General features: G+C 38.3%; 1 protein-coding gene across 5 annotated transcripts in view; it reads left to right on the top strand.

Moving 5' to 3' along the window:
* SUCLG2 (succinate-CoA ligase GDP-forming subunit beta) overlaps positions 1-23,189 on the top strand; it is a 621,393-nt gene that overhangs the window by 133,588 nt on the left and 464,616 nt on the right. For 4 of the 5 annotated variants that reach the window (XR_010842511.1, XM_059075115.2, XM_067043690.1 and 1 more), the window contains exons 3-7: positions 4,294-4,393; positions 5,331-5,421; positions 9,340-9,492; positions 11,053-11,142; positions 18,530-18,626. Coding sequence is in view for 4 of the 5 variants with exons in the window: in XM_059075115.2 (XP_058931098.1) it covers positions 4,294-4,393; positions 5,331-5,421; positions 9,340-9,492; positions 11,053-11,142; positions 18,530-18,626 (531 nt within the window). In the remaining variant the exon portion in view is untranslated. The remainder of the gene's footprint in view (positions 1-4,293; positions 4,394-5,330; positions 5,422-9,339; positions 9,493-11,052; positions 11,143-18,529; positions 18,627-23,189) is intronic. The other variant, XM_067043692.1, reaches the window with a different exon arrangement.

Consider the following 23,189-nt stretch of genomic DNA (forward strand, 5'->3'; position numbering starts at 1 on the left):
GGATAATTGAAAATAACTTACTCTTATTGATATTCTTTTTTTTTTTTTTTTTTTTTTTTTTTTTTTTTTTTTTTTTTTTTTTTTTGCGGTACGCGGGCCTCTCACTGCTGTGGCCTCTCCCGTTGCGGAGCACAGGCTCCGGACGCACAGGCTCAGCGGCCATGGCTCACGGGCTTAGTTGCTCCGCGGCATGTGGGATCTTCCCGGACCAGGGCACGAACCCGTGTCTCCTGCATCGGCAGGCGGACTCTCAACCACTGCTCCACCAGGGAAGCCCTTATTGATATTCTTGACTAACATTTTCAGACATTTGCTATGGCCCATTTGTGTTCTGGTTCTAAAGTGTGTCTTGTGAACATTATTTTGCATAAATGTATTTTCAGAATTCCATCTCTGAAAAGCAAAGTGAAGTAGTTATACAAAGCCTGCCTAATTTAAAACATTTCTTATTTATTCTATTTAGGTTATGCTTTCCTTAATGAATTTATTTATTCTTTAAGATTTAATAACGCTTCCAAGAATGTTTATTATCCAGCATGGGACTGTTGGGGAACTATAAAAATTGGTATAAAACTGTATTATTGTTGGGCTTCCCTGGTGCCGCAGTGGTTGAGAGTCCGACTGCCGATGCAGAGGACTAGGGTTCGTTCCCCGGTCCAGGAAGATCCCACATGCCGCGGAGCGGCTGGGCCCGTGAGCCATGGCCGCTGGGCCTGCGTGTCCAGAGCCTGTGCTGTGCTCTGCAACCAGAGAGGCCACAACAGTGAGAGGCCCGCATACCGGGAAAAAAAAAAAAAAAACAACACAACAAAACTGTATTATTGTAATTATAATAACACTTGGTGTGGTAGAGAACGAGAGGAAAACAGTGAGAAAGCATTATTTTAATGCAGCTAATAGAGTGAAATAAGACCATGGCTCAGAGGGGTTTTTTTAGGCTTTCCTAATGGCTATAAAATTTGTTCTCTTAAGTGATAATGGTATTTGAAAGTCTTACATATCTGTTAAGTTTATCAAATATGTCTGTATAGTGCTTTTTTCTCCTAAAATATATGTGAATTGCAGTAAAACTGGTTTCCATCAAACCCAATAGAAGCCTAGCCATGAGCACTGCTTGTTATCAGAAACTCACCAGTAAAGGGACAGAATAAAGTGAATGTATTGCATATTTAGGCTACTGCATGTAAAAGTATCAGTTAAGAGCAGGGAATTTGGAGTTATACAGACCTGGGTTATACCAGTAATATGGTTATCAATGTATAGATGCAATCCATTTCTGTACAAAATCTATTGGAGGAGAGCCTTCCCCCCCGTCTCTTTTTAGCTTTATATCCTAAAATAGAGTTAAATCATCTTGTGTATTCATGCAAATATGGAATTTCCTGTATGGGATATTCTTCTGTAATTCTGTTTGGGAACAGAGAGGTAACGTTAGAAAAACAAACAGAAATTTGTACAAGTTTTTGGAGAAATCAGATCTTTAAATAAAATGGAAACTGACATTAAGTGTGAATCCACTTGGTAAATACTGAATGAAAAAACTAGTTACTGTACAGAAGGATTTGGCCACTTAATTTTTAACACTTTGAGTAAATAGCCACCTGAGTTAAATTACTTTATGTGAGTTTCCCTCAAGATGAGACAAACTTATTTTACTTTGGGCTACTGACCTGCTGTACTGATTTAGTATTTGAGATCTAAGCAGAAGAGATGATTGTAGTGAACTTATTTTTGGCCTGGGGTGTAAGCTGCGCAAGATGTACCTAGATTTGATATAATCTTTTTCTTTCCCTTTTGCTATTTGCCCCAGTGTGTGGCTTCACAGTCTCCACCGTGGTTGCTTGGTCTACCAACTGTTGACCAAGTTGGAGTCCTTTAATACATGATCAGTGGTGATATGAATAACTGACAGCACTTCACTGAGCCTACAACTGTTTCTGTGTCTTGATGGTTAGTGCCTAAAGCTTATCTAATCAAACCTATGTAACACCAGTTAACATTGCCCGTTTAGGTAGTCTGCATGGCTTTCAAGTTTTGCTGTTGGAAAGCTTGGAGAGGAAAGCATCTCTTTTTCTGGATGACGATGATATGAAAAATGATAATGGCAATGGAATGCTGGTTATCCTTTTTAAAGAATTTGAAGAGATCACAATTAAAAACTTAAATAGACAGCAAAAAGTGTTTTTCCACTTGATGTCTTCAAAAGAGAAATTGGAAATGTCTTTCTGTATTCTTTTTTGCTTAATTGCTGAAAATAATTATAATGATGATGGCTATCATGTTTTGACTCTTCTTTTAATGTGCCAAACTTTGAGATGAGTACTTTACCTACTATTTTCATTTATTCTTCACATCATTCTAACACCATAGATTATTTTTGTTTTGGCTCTTTTATAGATGGACATGTTACTTTTACCTTTCTGAATCTCATTCTCCTCTTCTCTAAAAATAAAGGGATATGCAGAGTTGGAGATTTTAACTAAGTCTGTTTTTCTTCAAAGTTCTTGATCTTAATACTACTCCTACATGCGATAGCCTAAATATGCAGTAAATTCATTGTACTTGGTTCCATTCCTGTTGAGTTTCTGATAATGAGCGATCACCATAGCTTGTCTTCTACTCAGTTTGATGGGAACTAGTTTATTTTAAGACATTGTTTGACTGACGTTGTTATGGTTCATATCCTGGGCAGAAACTAAGAGGGCAGCAAAGAAGGAACTCTGTATACTTCTGAGAGAAGGTAAACCCTGGTTTTCTGAGTGTGTGCAAATATAGAAGAGAAGACCAACCAAGAAGACAATGAGCCTTAATAATCTGATTATATCAGCTAGAGTGACTGTCTTACCCAGTGCTTTCATACTGTCACATCCTTCCGTAGTGCCCCATTGCCTTCATGATAAAACCTGTAGCTCCTTTTCTTTGAACCTTGGCCTGCTTGCCTACGAGTAACAACAATGATGGTAATAATAGTTGAAATAACCAACAATTACGGACCTTCCACGAGTGGTTGCAGATTCCAACAATTTTTACCATCTCAACCGGAATGGAAATGATCCTTTTGGTTCCTCACACTATACAAAGGTAATAAATGTACTGACTGATCGTGGCAATACTCTTTCATTAGTGAGTTTTTAGGATGTGGGGATATTTGCATATATTTTCTAATTTAATTCTTAAAACAACCCTCAACATTGTTTCATAATTGAGTAAACTGAGTCTTAGAGACATTAACTTGCCCAGTATCACACAGCTGGGCAAGGGATGAAGTCTTGATTTAAACGTGGGTCTGTGATTCTAAACCTGGTGTGCTGAACCAGAAAACCGTTAGAGCCGTATCGGAGATTGTCTGACTTAATCCTCTAATTTCAAACAAAACTGGATCACAAACAGAGAATGCCAAGCTGTGGCCTGAAGATGTGTACTCTTTGATTTATTAAACGCATTTGATTTGGGGGCTGACTTTTTTCTCATTTTTTTTTCTTTTTGTTGGTTGGGTAGGGGAGCATTCCTGTTGGCTGGGGGCGCCTTTTTTTTTTTTTATCACTGGGCTGCTTCACACATCCAGCCTTCCCACCAGTCCTGTAAAGATATTTGAGTTTATGACTTTGGTCTCAAAGGTCAAGCGCAAACAGCTCACTCTTTTCCTTGAGTGTTTTGAGAAACAAAGATTCCACAACCACTTTCCTCTGGGATGTTCTGTTACTCTGCCAACATTGAAAGAATACTGCTTGTTTTTAGTTTTAATCCATTTCCTCCTCCCTTGCCCAGCTCCACTGATACATAGAACAACTGCTCAGAAAACCGTTGATTTCCAAGAATACAGTTCTTCAATACCCCCTTTGCATCTTGTCTTTAATAAACCTTTCCCCCACGTAAACCAGCCTTCCCTTTGACATCTCACATGGCTGACAGGTAGTTAACTCCTCTGATTGGCAGATTGGTGTCTCTGCCACATGGAAGTGTCTTTACACAGTAAAATTAATACTTCCAGCCTGGATTTATTTAGCATCTTCTTACACTCAGAAGAGCCAGGGAACACATGCCTTGCTCTCCCTTGGGATGGTTGAGTATTAGATTAAACTTGCAGGAAATATTTGAATGTCCTCAACAAACAGACCTTGTATTTAGGCACATTAATATTTTTTGAAGTTCTTTATTGCCTTCATTTTCAAAGTCGATTTGAGAGAGCTTTTACCAGTCACTTTAGGAAGTTATGTCATTACCACTTCCCTTGTTGCTTAAAAAAAAAAAAGAATTGTAAATCAACTACTAACTCTGGATTTTCTTTTGCAGATGCAAAAGAAATTGTTTTAAAAGCCCAGATCTTAGCTGGAGGAAGAGGAAAAGGTGTCTTCAGTAGCGGTTTGAAAGGAGGCGTTCATTTAACAAAAGAGTAAGCCAGGAGGTTTTAATTCCTTGTCTTTGGGCCAAGCAATTATGGAAGATCCTGCTCATGACTGAAAGGAGCACTGAGAAAGAGGGTTGCGGTGGGAGTAGGAGCAGGAGGTAGCACATAAGGAAATAAATTACAGGTAGAGGGCTCTGGCAATGCCTTAGTTTTCCTTCTCCTCCCATAAAAGGATTTTTGTTCACTAATTGGTGAAAACTTGACACTCCTCCTGTTCTAGACAATCAGTGATTCATCATGTTTGATATGGTACCACTTACAAATTAAATGCTGCTTCTGTAATGCCACTCTCCTACTCAAGAACCTGTGGTGGCTTCCCATTACCAGTGGCGTCATTGGTCCCTCCTATCTGATAGTCTAATTCTTCCTTTATCTGAACCTGTCTGATTAGCTTTATATCCTATATCTCCACACACTGAACACTTTCCTCTCCTCTCCTGTCACATACCTTTCATGGTTTACTTTGATCCTTCCCCTTCCCTTTATCCCCATCTTTGGTCTTACTTCCCAGATTGCCCACTATCCAGTATTTGTTATTCAGCTCTTATCTTAGTCCGCTATGCATTTCAGCATTGTGTCTCTACTGTGACTGTAACTTGTTTGGGGGGAGAGGATAGCAAATGTAAGCAAGCTTCTTTTTGTTTCCCTTCTCTCCCCTCCCTTCCCATCCCCCCCTTTCCCTCCTACTGTTTCATTCATTCATTCATTCATATATATTTTGCACTCAGTGAGCCTCTGGTACAGTGCTAGGCACCTAGTGTATGAGCAGAAAGCGCCATGGATTCTATGAAGGTGGAGGTGGGCCCTGGGCAGGGTGGCCTTGGGGATATAATACGGACTCTGCTTTAAAGTAATATTCAACAGAGACATTGACTTTCTTTTCTTTCTTCTCTCTCTCTCTTTTTTTTCTCCTCTCTCTTAGTCCTAAAGTGGTGGGACAGCTGGCGAAACAGATGATTGGGTATAATCTAGCAACAAAACAAACTCCAAAAGGAGGTGTGAAAGTTAACAAGGTAACGTGAATGCTTTTGGTCATTTTCTGTGTATGTGTTAAAAAAAAAAAAAAAAGAGAATTTCAATTTTGACAGAATCAAATGAAGCAGTGCACTTTGGCAACGTGCCATTTTATTTTTTAAACCTCACATAGTTATTTCTGTGTGTGATGTAACTTCAAGGAGAAATAAAAAGGATTCTAAAGTAGTACTAGTGTTTATTATCATTAGCATTTAGTAAAGATGGGTAGTGATTGAAATAATACCTTTTTCTTTCAGAACACAGGCACGATTCTGTTTAAAGCCGAAAGACCTTGGCATAACAGCTCCTAGACTCAGTAACAGATATTCTCTGCTCCCTCGCAGCCCCACCCTCATCCTCAGTATATCAGATTTACTGTACCCGTTACAGTTGTTTTTCTTTGTGCCCCTATAACTTACTTTAAGATTGTTACCATTTTGACCCACTGTTCTCACTGAGAGCATGTTGTATTAGTGAGGTCTCTTGGGACAGCCAAGTGTGTATAGGGCACGTACGTGTATACACACACAGAGAAAATAAAGCGGAGAGCAAAGTGGCCTGCCTGCGCCATGAAATTGTGAGTGGCAGAGCTGAGGCCAGAGCCTAACTTACCATGAGAGCGTCTGTCTTGGTCCCGAAAAGGACACTGAGCTGGAGGGAGATGGGGATACTGGAGGGTCATTAGCTCCTTCCCTGTAAGAACACAGCGCCTTTGTAAATGTCGAGGAAGCCCACAAACAAGACTGGTTCTGGTTATTTCCCTTTCCCACTGCCTTGCAGGTAGATGCAAGAACTGTTTACATCTTAAAGTGGTTTTTTGAATTTATTTTTGTTCAGCCCAGCGTGGCACTTTTTTTTTCCTTTTTAAACTGGTTATGAGCCTTTACCTGTGTAACGTGTTCAAAATTTATCCCCAGAGGATATGATTAGTAGTTTTGTTTGTAGGAATTTTTTTTGCTTTATTATGGACACATGGGGTTTTAGATTAGAGTTTGTGATACCTTTAAAAAGCATATAAAAATACACAAAAGAAGATTCACACTATATAGATATGCATAAAATTAGTTTTGTAGATCGGTTCATGAAATACTAGAGATAAGTGCATTCTTGTGAATTGAGTCATTGCCAGGAAGCTACCAGAGTGATTTATTTTTAAGTGTTTTTTTTTTTCCTGATTGCAAAAGTGATTAACATATGTAAAAAAATTCCAATAATACAGAAATATAAAAATTAGAAAAGTGAAATTTCCCTCTATTCTCACCCCTTAATTGCCATGCCGTTTCTGTCCTTTTTCTCCGTAAAATGTGTATTACCACATTTTGTAACAATATTATTATATACAACTTTAAGGAACATGCATTTTTAATTTATGGACTCTTGACCCAGATTGTAGAAACGTTAGATTTCTAAGTTTGTTCAAGAAGCTATTTAAGCACATTACATACATCGATTCACATTGGGTTTGTTTTTCCTAAGTCTGTGTTTGTGGTGTGTTCCCTGGGATAGTAATAGGGGAGATGAGACAGTGCTACATATCATGTGCTCCATGAGTCAGTAGCCGTACTGGTTACTGTTTCGCAAAGAGATTAAGTTAAAAAACTGAGTACCCTGTTAATCCTATCTAATCGCTGTCCTGTTAACACATAGTTTGTACGCTGGCTCTCATCCACAGACTACAATTTGAGTAGCATGATATATAAAAAACAAAACAAAATGAACAAACAACAAAAAAAAATGAAAAACAGGTGCATTGGTCGAATAGGGTAAAGTATGTTAAAAAGCTTTCCATACCGAAGACTCCAAGAAAAGGCTGTGTTGGCGATATTGTTTGTGTCAGTGACAGATGAAGATTGTTGAAATGTCTCTAACTGAACTTCTCATGGCATGAGTGTTGATGGAGTCATTTAGATTCTCTCTGTAACAATCCCTAAAGTGTTTTAATATCGTGGCTCGTATGAAGGGCATCTTAATGTCAAAAAACTGGTCTGTATATAAAAATTTCTTGAATTATCTATTGATAATCATCATTTTCCTGAGAATGTTTTTTTGAAGAGTGATGGGTTGTTTCTACCAAGCAGGAGCTGTTTGAGGCAGCAGCTGGTCTTTACAAATAGAAATTTGATGGAATGCAGAGCATATCTGTCAACACTTTAGAAGATTAAGAATAGGACTCTTGAATGACACTTATCCTAAAACGTTATAACGTTGTATTGCTTGTCAGAATAACTACTGAAAGTTATTAAATCTGGCTCACTAGACTAGCTCTGTATTGGAAAGTGACTTGAAATCAGAATGGTTCTATGAAAATCTTAACACCGTGTGCCAAGAAATATTTCTTACAAACCATGAGCTACCATTTATGATAGAAGAATCACTATGAAACACCTTATAAGGTACTTTATTTTTAACCAGTCATAAATTCCATAAAGGTGTGAAAACAAGGAGTTCTGTATTCATTACATTATAGCTTTCTAGGTCATCATATATTTATTGCATTTCATGTGACTTAAAAATTAATGCTTTTGTGGCTTCTGGGTAGCTAAAATCTAATGTTACTTAATCAGTAACATTTTTTGTGAAACGTATTACTGAACTTTTAGGAAAAGCAATGTATTTGATTTTATTATTTTCACTTCTAGTACTAATTTTTCATGGATATTCTTATTTTCTTTTAAAAAGCGTCCAAGACATCTGTTACTATTTTTGTTGGGAGTGTTGGTACAGCGTCTCTCTCCAAGGAAATTTTAAATATGAACAATGTAAAACTTAGCCATTTTACCTTTATATACCTTGCCCACAGGGATACTAAAACAATGGAGCAAAGCTATACGTACAGAAATAATCACTGAGGCAGCATTTTAGAAACATGAGTCCACATAAATTGTCTGTCATCAGGGACCTTGTCAAATAAATATTGACATATAAGTACTGTGTAGTCACAATGAAGAGAGAAGACCTTGTACAATCCAAGTTGTAGTATTAAGATTAAGAACAAAAAGGAAGAAAGAAAGGCATTCAAGTGTGTGTAATATGCATCTATGTGCAGGATGATTCCATGACTAATGCTTGCAGACGCATAGGGAAGAGGTAAAAGTTAGTAGTGGTTTTTCCTGGCAGGGTTGCTTCGTGCCTCTGTTGAGGTCGTGCAGAGCAAAAGGACACCTGTCTGGCACACGTGTGGAGAAAGAAATCCTTCCATCTGATTTGCCTCTGCCCACTCATGGTCCTGGAATATGACCACATCCTCACAGAGGAAGGGATGACTTTTTCTGATTATCACAAAGGTTCCATATGGACTCGTGATCACTCTGACTACTGGGTCCCAAGGGGTGTGTATATGCAGCAGGGAGCTGCTTTCACTGTCTCCTCTGTATACTTTCAGTATTGTTTGCATTATTTTCAAACAAGCAAATATTATGTTTGTAATTTAAAAGAAAGTATAAATTGAAATAAAAATACAGTGATCCAAGAGACAGAAGTATTCAAACATAGGAAGCATCAGACATACCATAAAAAGAATCCTTCTTTGGCAACCAAACTTGGTTTTCCACCAGTGCAATCTGAGAAAAATCAGTGTAGTAATATATATGTACTGTTAATGTCTCAAATTAAAATAACAGCTGCTTCCCTGGAGTTTTTCTTAAGTGTCAGGGTTTCCGAACGAAGAAGAAAAAGAAGATTAAAGTGGGAAGGTTCCTTGAGGCAAACCGAATACCTGTCACTTGAACCAAGTTATCAGGATCAATTAAGGAGGTGAAAATGGGCATTGTGCACCATGAGAGCAGCACTCTCAAATCTCACTGGGTTTAAAGACCCTGAAAATGAAGCTGTTTGATTTGTGTGGCAAGTTTGTATAGATTTCCAAGTGGAAATCAGCTCGATGCTGACTTAATTTGACTTTCCCACTAATGTGGTAGGTGATGGTTGCTGAAGCCTTGGACATTTCTAGGGAAACCTACTTGGCCATTCTGATGGACCGGTCCTGCAATGGCCCTGTGCTGGTGGGCAGCCCTCAGGGGGGCATTGACATTGAAGAGGTGGCAGCTTCGAATCCAGAACTTATTTTTAAGGTATGTTTAGTTTCCTGACTATGCTCTGTTCATTGATTGTTGCTCTACAACCTGTGGAAAGATTTAGTGTGGAGTCTGAGCCAGGTAGACTGTTCCTGGGATTTAAGGCATGAAGATATTGAGTCCTTTTTCTTACTGGGTGTCCAGTTGAAGGTTGGTTAGGTCCAAAGTATGCACTTTTCAAGGTCTTTTTCTTTGCTTTTCCTCTCCCTTTGTTTTTTCCTCCTTCTTGCCTTTTCTTTCCCCCTCATTTCTTTCCATCCAACTTCCCCCAAGAATTAACCAATGAAAAATGACTGTGATATTTCCATTTCCTCTTGGTTAACTCTACCCCATTTAACAGTATATATGACCCAGAAATTCTCTCCTAGGAAATCAGATGTGAACTAGAGACTGCCTTGATGTCTTTCAGTACTGGTAATGAATCCTTCTAACGCCCAGGTTCTATCAGTTTGTTTCAAATTCATTAAATCTCGTGTGTGGGTTTTTGTTTTGTTTTGGTTTTGATATTAGGATGAGTTTCTAGACAAAGAGACCTGAGGTCAAATCCTAACTAGCCAGTACATTTCCCAGTGTCTCTAAGCCTCATTTTTTGAATGAGTAAAATGAAAATGGGGGTAATTCCCACCCCATAGAATTGTGAGGATTAAATGAGGTGATGTATATAAAGTGCTTATCAACCTACCTCAACTATAAGAAGAAAAACCTAGGGTCTTTAGAGCTATAATCCCAGCTTTTAATTCTGAGTTCTTAGTGTCAAAAAGAAATCACGAAAAAAATTTTTAGCAGAAACATTCATTATTCCTTTTAGAAAGTGATTTATTTTCCCTCCAAAAAGCAAGGATTTTATTTCTTGAAACTCTTCATTTATATAAGGTAGTAATACTTTGGAGATTGGTTTTAAAATATTTTCACCAATGTTACATATTTAAGTTAACTACTTTGGAAGTTAAATTGAGACTTTTACATGCTGACTTACCAATAATACCTACCCGTTTTTTTTTGAAATTAACATGATTTAAAACAAGCCATTCCATTTGTTAAGAGAATACATGAAATAATATATATGAACAGCACTCAGTATCTTGGAGGGAATGGCTCTTTGTAGAGCTAGGGTATTATTAATAATTATCATCATCAATAGAGTGTTTAAATCGTAAGGTAATATTTAACCTGTATAAGACAAGCTCTAAACTTAACAGCAGTATTAGGCAGGAAAAACTTACTTTGGAAGTCTTCCAAAAAATGTCATAAAAGTTAACTGCCTAAATATTCGTCACTGCCATCTGTATAGTAATTAAAAGTGAAAACTGGCCTCCGATTGTCTTGTCAGCATGCCACCCTGAAGAATTATATGGTTTTCGGAAAGGCTGTTTTATAGATGGTCTGCTAATTAAAATATACCCTATAGGCAGCTGTGGTGGCCCAGCTCAGAGATCTCTGGAAAGGTGCCACACTTCAATTACTCATTTGCAAATAAATACTAAGTATTTTCTTTTGAGATTGTAAATCTTTTTATTTGACTGTCTGAATTTTGCTCATTTGATTCATTTTTATTAGGAGCAAATTGACATTGTTGAAGGGATAAAGGACAGCCAAGCTCAGCGGATGGCCGAAAATCTAGGCTTCTTTGGGCCTTTGAAAAACCAGGTACCTGAGCAATTGGAGGCGGGTGTGTCTGACTTGTTTCAGAAAATGTTTGGGAACTTGCTAATTGCCTCTAATGTTTGTGATTATCAGGAAATAGGGTAATTTATTGTTTTCTTTTTTTCCTCTAGTTGTTTATACTGAAAAAATATTTACCTGGTGTTCCAAAGAGGATGTTTATGACGTGTGTTTATATATATAGATATAGATATAGATATAGATATATAGATATATCAGTATATTATGTGTGTGAGAGTGTGTCGCCTGCAGACACATGCACTTTGTTATGTATGTTGGTCTCTTTGTCTTTTTGGTAGCATTGCAGCTCTAGCGCATGAATTTTAAGAGGCAGTATAGTGGTTAGAAGCACAGGCTGTAGAGTCAGGCAGTCCTGAGTTTGAATCCTGTACTGCTACCCAGTACTTGTGTCATTCAGACCATCTGAACGTCACTTTCATCATCTGTAAAATGGGGTGGTGAAATCCTAATTGAGAGGGGTATCATGAGGATTGAGTAACCTGATGTGTGAAAGCGCATATTCAGTACTCCAGAAAGGTCAGTTATTATTGTTATTAATAATATACATTACTTAACTAATTGCTATTCTTTAATAGCTAATGGGCATTTGAGATGACTGTTAATGGCACAGAGGTGATATTTCACTGAAAGCAGCTTAAATTATGTCAATTTAGTAATTATATCCCTTGGTTTCAAAGACAGAAAGATCACCCTCTGAGCTATTAAGGGAGAGAGTCTGTCTTGAGCATCACAGTCCTGCACTGCTTGTTCCTGCCCATAGAGCCTGATTTTATGTCTATGTAGGCAAGCTTCCTTACCTCACAATTAAATCAGAAGAATTTACTGGCTATTGTTTTCCTCTTCGTACTAAGAGGAGCCACCTTGACAACCCTTCATCCTCTGTGTGCATGCGTATTTGTGTGTGTGTGTGTGTGTGTGTGTATGTGAGTGCGTGTTGTCCTAGAGCTCTAGGATTGTTATATTTCCTTTAATTTAGTTGGGCAGCGTTCCTCCAGTAAAACAGTCAGTTGTGCACTCTTTTTTTTTTTTTCCTGCCTTTACTTTTTCTTTTGATTGATTCTATCTCTAGAAGTTTAAAGGGTAACAATAAGGCAAATCATAGAAGGGTGAAGCAGAATAAGACTTTAAAATATATTTGTTTCAATTAGAGAGAACAGCACTTACTTGAAGACTGGGGAAAAGGCTCCAGTGGAAAGCTAAAGGCTCAAAATGGTAGTAGGAAACAGGATCATCGGGGACTAAACGTCGGTAGGAAATAGAAAGGGCCAGGCTTCAGTGGACAGTTAGAGGAATTAATTGTCATTTCCGAAACTGGCAAAGAGACGCCAGGTTAGTGACTTGCTGAAAGAGAGATAATGGAGGATTTGTGGGTAAGGGCTGCAGCGGTTGGTTTCACTTCCTGAGTATGAGGCTACTAACTATATGAGCTGATCATTTGAGATTTATTTAATGGCTTCTTGTGTATGGGTGGTGGTCACGGAGAGCCACTCTCCATGTAGTCACTGTGTTCTAGCCAGACTGTCCTACAGTCAGTTCCAGAATGTGCTCAGTAACCCTGTTTACCTCCTCTGTACCCCTTTGCACATCTGTATTTCTCTTGGACATTTGCAGTTACCTTTGCTGGATTCTCATCCGCACCACAGCAGGGACTTGGTGAATCTTGCTTACGACTGTGTTGCCAACAAAGTGCTTGGCAAATATATTAGATGCCCAAGAAACATCTGTCATTTGCGTGAATAACTGAAATAACACATCTAGGATGTCCACTTGGAAGAGATTCCTAGGGAGTCAGGGATGGGTAGCTGTAAGTGACAAGAGAATAAATTGGGAGTGGATGAAATCTGCTGACCACGTGGCTTGAAAACTCAGGAGGTAAACATAACAGAGTTTTAGCGAAGGCAATAAGAGTATTATGTACACCATCAGTCCCTCCCCCCAACATAATGTAAGAGACAATTAAGTTATTTAAAGCTCTTAAATGACTGAATCATGTTTCCCCAGTACCCTAAACACTCTAGGTTTTAAGTGAGTTATCTATGGAAGGAAGATGAACAAGCAAGTTCTCAGGGGTCATTAGTAGCTATATTGTCATTATATTTTTGACTTAATATACTGAGGAAAGTAAGGAAGTGTTTTAAGTCAGTTTTTTTTTTGTTTTTTTCCTTTTTTCATTGTTGTCTCTGTGAAAGGCTTTAAATCTTCATTTGCTCAGCAAAGTTGGACCAAGGTCATCTGCTGAACCCTGGCGAACAGAGGTGATAAGTAGCCATTGTTTCCTAGGGGCTCAGAGGGCAGTGGTCGGCCTTCTGACAGTGAACACAGGAGGAGGGGGTGTGAAGGAGAGGGAGAGAGATCTCAGCTGTACTTGTGTCCAGATTTGTTCATCTGGGGCCCCCCATTTATATTTGTACAGTAGAACGTGGAACGCATTGGCGTAGCAGCGCGGGGAACTTTTGGAGCTGTAGATTTTGGGATCTCTGCTTTACAGTGCGTCCTCCAGTCATGGGGCTCAGTGTACTGTGAGCAGAGGAGCCACCTGAGAGGAGAAAACATTTATTTAAATGATCAGCCATTGGTGATCTTTTGATAAAGAAATGGTATCTTAGAGGCCCGTCGGCTCAATGTGACTTTGAAAGTTACTTGATTTTCATTTAGGATGTGGTTTGGGCCTTTGGAGGTGCCTCACTCATGGATAAACGACATATAAAATGATTCTCTTATCAAATTATTAGTATCTTTCCTGTGACTCATGCCTGTTGTCTCTAAAATCTGATGTATTAATATTAGGTTTAACCGAAAATAAACATCACCTTGCGTAAAAACCTACCAAGTATATGTTCCTGGTGAAAATACATTTCAGCAAGAGCTGACTAAAAAGACTGAAGCCATGAGAAAACTGAATATGACTAAAATCTGCAAGTTCCTCAAGCATGTCTTAATTATCATCTATACTATTCCTTTCTAAAAATATAGTCACCATGAATTGGCAGCATGCGCCTCTAGGATTTAAGCTGATGAAAATACCCAATAAACCAAGTTAACACAAACTCATTAGCCCTTCTGGGTGTGGTTTTACCTCTGGCTACCTTTAAGAACCGTATATGAATGTTGATGATATTAATTCCTAGAGTGCAAGAGAAGTTTTTCAAATTTTTTTTTAACCTGTTAAAACATTTTTGAAGACATTGGTAAATTTGTCAGGGTTTCATGCATATGGCCCTCAGGATATTTGATGTTAGGCATTTAATTTTTTTGATTGCTTAACAAATAACCTTAAAATAACATTAATTGTGGCAAAAAGAAACAAAACAAATACTCTGTACAGCACGGTTACTGAGGAAGTAGGTGGCAGTGGCAAGCTGGCTAACTGCACATTTACTAGCAGGATGTTTTCTTTGACTGTGTTTAATCTGTTTTTTAAATTTGAACACATTTAGAAAGCATGGGAGCCAACTCAACTTGCCACAGGCCTTGCCATTTCCTGTTATTACACCTGGGCAGACTGTCGCTTTGCCTGGAGAGGCTTTGTAGTCATTTGGTGTATAGCCTCTGGAATAAGGCACGTTCTGTCTCCAAGCCAGGCTGGATCTCCCTTGTGGATATTACAACACAGATTTTGTAACATATACCCCTTGTAGGTCTTACAGCATAGATCTAGTCATGCTTCAAAAAATGTTTATGATCCGCCTTTACACAGTAATAAACAATTTTAATAACGAATGCCCCCCAAGTGCTGTGTCAGTGTATAACTACAATGGCAGTGACACGAGAAAATTCAGGCTTTATGCTAAGCTAGGTTAAGGTAAGCTTTAGAAGTTTGAAAGCAACCCAGGTGTTCATAGACAAATAAATGAGCAAAAGAAATGTAGTATATACATACAATGGAAGGTTGTTCAGCCTCCAAAGAAAGGGAGATCCTGACGCGCTGTGCTGCAGTGTGGATGAGCCTTGAGGACATTTTGCTAAGTGAAATTAGCCAGTTACCAAAAGACAAATATGTATCATTCCATTTATATGCGGTATCTAGAGTAGTCAAAGACTGGTTGTTAGGGACTGGGGGAGGGGAGAATGGGAAGTTGATGTTTAATGGGTATGGAGTTTCCTATTTCAGGATTCTGAAAAAGTTCTGGAGCTTGGATGTACAACATTGTGAGTGTACTTGACCCTGATGAACTATACACTTAAAAATGGTTGAGTTTGTGAATTTTATGTTATGTGTATTAAAAAAAAGTTTTAAAGTAGCTGGGATAAGATCATATATATATATATATATATATATATATATATATATATGCACACAGAAGTTATTTCTATTATGCAGTGTCTCCTTATTATTAAATTAATGATTATTTCAACCATTATTTATTGTGTTGACTCTGCAAGAGGCTGAATAACTATAGTGGATGCCATGGTGCCCAGGGTAGACATCATGCCTCTCTTATGCAGCTCACATCGCACGCTCATATTGATAACCTGGAAAAGCCCTAAAAATACAAAAAATATTCAGCAGTGAGTCACTTACCTACTCTACACTGTAACTCAAATAAAATCTGTTTGCATTTATAAAAATATAGTAAACATTAAATAAATAAAATCTTTAAAAGTTTTTGAAAAAATAATGGGAGAATTGTGAGGGTGGGACCAACCTTTTCCAAGTCCAGCACAAAGCCAGAAGCCAAGAATGACATTATTATTATCAAATTTCCATGCAGCAGGAGTAACAAAAACATGGGCAAATGATAAATGTTAAAATGATAAAAGGGCAAAAATATTTGCAATTTCTCTGAGATGAAGAGCTAAATTCCTTCATATAGAAACGCCTCATATAAATTAAAATGAGAAATACTAAAATCTCAACAGAAGAATCGGCAAAATTCACAGCAGAGGAAATACAGATGCTTCAATATTATAGAGAAATGCTCAGATTCATTCAAAGTAAGAGCGATTCAAATTAAAACCATATATGAGGTACCCGTTTTTACCTAGCATTCTGAAAGATCCAGATAGCTGATGGTTGTGAGTAGAAAAACAGCCTCTATGATGCTGGTTTGGAGAAGGGGACATTAGTGAAAGCTTTTACCAAGAACAATTTAATAAAATCTTTTATTATGTAAAATGCCCACCCATGTTTGCTCCACTCCAGGGAATATATCCTACAGATGTTTAAACATATGTATGATATATATGTACAGATATAGGTAAGGCAGCATTTGAAGTAATGTCAAACTACTGGAAACCAAATGACCATTATTTAAGAGACAGGTTAAATGAATTATGATACATCCATACAGTAAAATATCATGCAGCCATTTACAAGTTTGCTCTGTTGTGTTGCTGATGAAGGCCCTATGAAACCTATTAACAAAGAAACAAGGTATAGAACCAAGTTGGGTTTCTTAAAAACGATGAATGCAGAGTATGTATACTTGCATGTGCATAGCTGTATCTCTTTTTTTGTTTGTTTGGTTTTTTTTTTTTTTTTTTGCGGTACGCAGGCCTCTCACTGCTGTGGCCTCTCCCTTTGCGGAGCACAGGCTCCGGACGCGCAGGCTCAGCGGCCATGGCTCACGGGCCCAGCCGCTCCGTGGCACGTAGGATCTTCCCAGACCGGGGCATGAACCCGTATCCCCTGCATCGGCAGGCGGACTCCCAACCACTGTGCCACCAAGGAAGCCCCATAACTGTATCTCTTAACGAAGCATCAAGCAGTAAGGTGGCTGCTGTAGGAGGACAGATGGGGGCTACGTGGCTGGGGAGTCTGGTGAAGGTTCTGAGGGAGACCCTTGTGTACTTTGGGAATTTTGTATCATGTACGTGTACTATCTAGCCAGAAAAAAAATAATATTAAAAAATATTCAGTCTTACTCATTATGTTTTTTTATGTCCACTGGCTTTCAAATTAGGATTTAAGGAAGTTTACACATGTATATGCAATAAATGAAGATAATATGAATTACATTCATCTCCAGGAGTTCTTTACTCAATACCAGAACAAAGAAATCTCTCCTAGTATTTACCACAGTGGGACTTTATTCTAGGTAATTGGTTATGTAGGTGCTGTGAGAGCAGAGAAGTTGCAGAGTGGACAGAGAGGCAGTGCAGAGCTAAACAGCAACAGGAAATCGTTGCTACCTGTGTGCTCAAGGGACAAAGTGAGGCGGTGGTATTACTGGACTTTGGGATACAGAAGTTGGGATCCTGGTGGGAATTAAAGCCAGAGGAGACAGAAAGAGAGGGGTAGAAATACCCCTCTTTTTCCTTCCTCCCACCTCCTGTCTCTCACCGCTACTTTCCTTTGGCTGAACTGAAGCCAGCTGGCCCAGGAGCCTTGGAAACACAGCCTGAAAGTGTCAGCTCCCTTGATACGAGTAGAGAGATGCGGAAAAGCCAGAAATGAATCTGAGGGCAAATAATGCAGGATGGGAACAATGAACAAAAATGTAGCAATGGGAAAACCATGGCTGGGAAATAAGATGGAGCCAAGAATGAGACTGAACCCCAGGATTCAGCCTTGACTGCATATTGCACAGTCTCACTGTGCTGCATCACAGGCTGTGTTCACTGCAGGTGCGAGCTTTCCAGGGTGCTGTCACGCCTCATTTGTGATTCTTCCCCTAACCCTGGCTCACACAGTGGCAGCCTGCTGTGACATGAGTAGTTAATAAATGTTGGTTGAAAAGAATGAATGAGCGAGTGAATTTCAAGCAGAGTGAGAAAGATGAAGTCAGGGACACAACACCAGGGAAACTGTTGGATATTCTTGCTCTTTGTGGTTTATGCCTTTGGGACAAACTGTTTTCAGTTTGAACTGTGCTACTCAGTAAGTTTACTGTTTGGGACTTTCATCTTCCTGTTTTGCAACCATTTCCATTAGACACTCAGTAATTGTTTTTTCACAGATTATAGGTTTGGATTGATGAATATAATAACAGTTGTATTCCAGCCTAATAAGGAAAACCTTGTCATTATAAACTCTCGAAATCATGTTTACCGTTTACTTAAATGGAGCTTGTTTGTATTAATGATGGTAGCTCATATGGTGCTATAGCTCAGCTAATAGGGACGTGATAATTTTCAAAAAGATTAACAACGTTTTTAGGCCATACTGAAAATATTTTCTTGTCTTGATAATGGTATTTCCTGGCGTCTGGAGGAAAGGTGAGCAATTCCTTCTAATGAATAGCAATAGAAATTAAAATAATTATGCTTTTCTGTTTTTCCCTTCAGAAAACCTAACTGAAAATAAAGACATAACTTGCTATTTTTAAGGTTTCATTAATCCAGCAAAATAAATGTATTTTTTTTTTTTTTACTGCTTTCGTGTAATTTCATTTCACTTGATCACATTTAGGCTACAGATCAAATTAAGAAGCTGTATAATCTCTTCCTGAAAATTGATGCTACTCAGGTGGAAGTGAATCCCTTTGGTGAAACTACAGAAGGACAAGGTAAAAAAAAAAAGAGAGAGAGAGAGAAAACAAATTAATGTAATTATTTATGCAAAGTATAAATTGTACAAAAAGACTGTAGCAGCAGCCTTGCATTAATTTCCTGCAGTAATTTAATTTCTGCCATAGTTTCAAATGCTCCCATGATGCAGTTAAAGATTTCATCCCTTGAGTTTGTTTGTAGCCAAATGCCAAGCCTCCAGGAAAGTTACTTCTTGTTTTACGTAGAAACATCCATCCACCATCACCCCCTAGTTTTCATGCCCCTCACTGCTGCTACAATGGTAAAGGTTTAGGCTGGATCAGGAGCCACAGCACCTGGGTGTAATGAATGCACCTGCTTTTATGGAACTGGAACTGTGTGAAGCTTTTTAGTTTACCTAAATCTGCATGTAATGTCACCTTGTGTCTCCTGCTGAAGTTATGTCATCATGGTGAAGCCTCTAGTGCCCCATTGTCAAATTCTTTCCCATTACTTGGTTAGCAGCTTTCACTTCACGTGGGAGGAGGAGACATTTTTGTGGAGAAGGTTTTTTCTTCCCATTGGGTACTTGTAGTGTATCAATAACTGTCTTACATCTCAGCATCTACCACCCTTGCACCGTGTCTTGCATACAGCAAGTATTCAGTAAGGTCTTATTAATTTGATAGCAAAAGCCTGAAAATGTGCATGTGTTTATGGTGGGGGGGTGGAATATCAAGGGGATAGGATAGTGATCATGTAAATTTCATGAACCTTATCTTTTTTAGTATCTTTCAACACCAGTGTCTTGTTTGCTGCTTAGCATGTTGTGAACAGACAGTAAATAAGGATTTGCCATTGGACTAATAAATACCCATTATGTGCAAGTACAAATAAGTTCTAGACCAGCGTGGATGGTACAGTTTTTTCTTTTTAGTATATTTCAGAGATTGTATAGTCAGACTCAGAAAATTTAAAATACCATGTCCTTGGAACCCAGAGAGGCCTGGGATTGCTGTGTTCCAGCCACATATGTGGGCTAAGCCTCAGTTGTTTTTTGTTTGGTTGGTTGGTTTTGTTCGTAAATCCAAAAGAGTGGGTAAAAATGATACCTGTCTTGTAGGGCAGTTGTCTAAATGAGGTGATTGGTGTAAGCATCCAATGTTAGACATGAAATAGGCTGGGCCCTGACATTCATAAAATGTATTCTTCTCAAGTAGTATAGAAGTAGTCCAGGAAAGGTATAGATTTTATATTTTTATCCTTTTTTTTTTTTTTTTTTTTTTTGCGGTACGCAGGCCTCTCACTGTTGTGGCCTCTCCCATTGCGGAGCACAGGCTCCAGACGCGCAGGCTCAGCGGCCATGGCTCATGGGCCCAGCCGCTTCGCGGCATGTGGGATCTTCCCAGACCGGGGCACGAACCCGTACCTCTGCATCGGCAGGTGGACTCTCAACCACTGCGCCACTAGGGAATACCTGTTTTATTTTTTGTTTTTAAAGATTTTAGATTAGGACAGGCAAAGAGCTCATGTTTAGGAAACCATTGAAATTAATAGGTTTCATGATTTACACAAGTGACCACTAGATAAAATTCTGTGGTTGGTTATTTATAAGCGAACTACCTTTATTCTTAAATATTTGAAAAATTGCATTTGGCTGTAAAATAATCAGTATTTGATATAGAGAGGAGAAAAAAATTTTCCTGGAACCCATACATCAGGCACTGTGATAAACTTTTATGTGTCTTCTTTTTTTATTGTTTATCCTAACTCTGAAGAGTTAGGAGTTGTTATCTCAATTTTATAGAAGATTGAAGAATGAATTTGACTCCCCCATGGGCAGCTAGTTACTGGAGCTGGGATTCAAACCCTTGTCTTTTGGAGTCTGGTGTGCATGTTGATTCTGATATGCCAGGCTAACTTACAGTGACCTGCCTTATTTTTTGTTTTTTCCATCTTAAACGGTTAATTTGCTTTCATCAGAGTGATCTAGAAGTAGTCTCCAGTTTGGGAATATCAGTTAAAATTCATGCTGCATTGAGTGGCTGATAATTAAATCCAAGAGAGGATGTTCAGTTTAAATTCTTAAAGGTCATATATTGCTTTTCAAGCTAATATGCACAAGCAACCTGGTTATTTCATATTAATAAAAAAATGGAAATTCAGCCATCAAGTGGGATAAAAATGGCATTTTCATTTATCCCTTTGGGAAGTTGTCGGTCACAGATTGTGGTCTGGCAGCAGGGAACAGGGCTACAAGAACCTTTTCCTAGAGAGTATTTGTAAAACCTCGTAAAATCTCCGTTTTTCTTTTTAAGTATTAAGAGAAAGGAAAATTATTGAGCTTTTTCGAAGGAATCGTCATAAAATACATTCCATGTATATAGTTCATTAAAACATAAGTCTTATGTGATATTTTTAAGAGCAAAATTATCTTTAGCTATTAATTTGTTCATTGTACCATAAAAGTTCAGCTATTGAATTATAATCACAATTAAATAAGTGTGTTGGTTTATAACTCCTAATGAGCAGTAGTCAAATTAAACCCAGTTAGGAAACGTTGATGAATGACCAGATGTACAAATTGATCTTCATCATTGTCACAGTTCCCTAAAGCAATCCTTTATTTACGAGCTATAAAAGTAGTCATTTCTATCTTAGCAATATTGACCATATTTATAATCAGAATACTTACATTTTTTCTTTTAGATCAGTAATAGCAAAACATATAACCTTTCCCATTAAAACCTTGACTTAACAATTACTCTTTTAATTTAGAAGTTTAAGAAGCTTGGCATTACACCAGACTTTTTACTTTAAAAAGTTTTAAACTTATCCATTGCACAATTTCTTTGTAAAAGAATTTCTTTAGTCTTCTATTGCTTGATGAGGAACATTTAAAAAAATTCCAGGTGAATGGTCATATATATGCATAATAGATGATACACGGTAGAAAGAATAGCATTGGCCTTGACAACATCTACGCGGCTAGGTCACCAGTGGGGAATTTTTGGTACACCCCAAGAATGATTTTTTCCAATGTGATTAATAGTCTGATTTAAACAATATAAATTGGCACTACTGACGGTAATGTAGTTTAGTGACTACTAGTTAGGATTATAATGGTCGTTAGTGACACAAAGCTATATCAGCCTAGTTTTTGTTAAAAAGCCCCCTGGGGAGGTGGGTACTTATTTTTTTTGTGTTACAGAGAAGTTTAAGGAGTGGACTGGCTTAAGGTATGAAGGTAATCAGGGATTCTCTGGTCGCCCAGTGCTGCTTGCCTCTAACTCAGCGTCTTTGTCAGCCAAGGTGGCTCTCAGTTTTCATCATTCTCCTCCAGGAACAGTAACAGCCCTTTCAGATGCTGCTGATTGGCCCTGCTTGGGTCCATGTGCACACCTAGACCATTCACTGAGCTGGAATCACGTGAGAAAAGGCAGCTTCACAAAGGAAAAAGGGACATTGAGTTAAAACATGTCTATGAGAATGACAACTTCTATTGAAATGAAAGCAAACAATTAAATAGAAAGAAATGAACTATTTTCCTTGCTTGTCCAATTGCAGTGCCAGGTTTAATTCATTAAACCTGTAGCCAAGTAAAAAGCAAGGTATTTTAAAATTTTTAATTATTTACCTATCTTCATTTACTTATTTTGTAAGCCACTGTGAGATTTTATATCTTATTTCTTTTCATCCCACTGTCAGCCAGATCTGCCTGCACACAGACTCGTTTCTTTGGTATGTTTAAAACAATGTTTCTCATTGGGGAGGGTGGGCATTTTGTTCCCCAGGGGCTGTTTGGCAATGTCTCGACACATTTTTTTACTAAAATATAATTGACATACAACATTATATTCATTTCAAGTATACAACACAGTGATTTGATTTATATCTATGTCTATCTAGTGAAATGATCACCACAGTGAATCTAGTTAACATCCTTATTTGCTTGTCACAACTTGGGGTGCAGGATGCTACTTGCTTCTAGTGGGTAGATGCCAGGGATGCCACTAAACATTATGCAATGCACAGTGCTGTCCCTCTCATAAGAAAATGATCTCACTCAATATGTCAGCAGTCCTGAGATTAAGAATTCCTGCTCTAAGGCATCTTCATCCGTTGGAGCCCAAATCCGTTCACTGAGCTAAAGGAGTTAAACCCAATTTAAAACAGTGACTATCTGGCCAAGATTCCAAGAGAATTAAGGCTGGGTGATCCAAAGTTAAGTGGCACATCGAATTCCTTTCTTTCTTCAGATTAATTTCCCTAAATAACCACCCTGTTGCTCTGTGTTAGCAAGTGCCCATGTTGTTGGTGGGTGTTTCTCTGTGTTTCTCTCTATACACAAGACTATTTTCAAGAACATTCTCAGTTTTCTACCTTCCTCCAAAGCTCCCTCCCGCCTAGTGTCTATTTTTCTCTTTTCACAGCAACTAAAGAAAAGTTCTCAAGACTATACAACTCTTTGAATATTAACATTTAACGGAAAGTGGACTAATTTGGAAGTATCGGCATTTTAAAGCCTTCTTGGCAAAGAGCATTTCAGTAGCACGTTATGGTTATCACGAATTGAATTCAGTACATTGCTTGAAGACAGA

This window comes from Kogia breviceps, chromosome 10 (assembly GCF_026419965.1).
Source record: "Kogia breviceps isolate mKogBre1 chromosome 10, mKogBre1 haplotype 1, whole genome shotgun sequence".
Classification (NCBI taxonomy): domain Eukaryota; kingdom Metazoa; phylum Chordata; class Mammalia; order Artiodactyla; family Physeteridae; genus Kogia; species Kogia breviceps.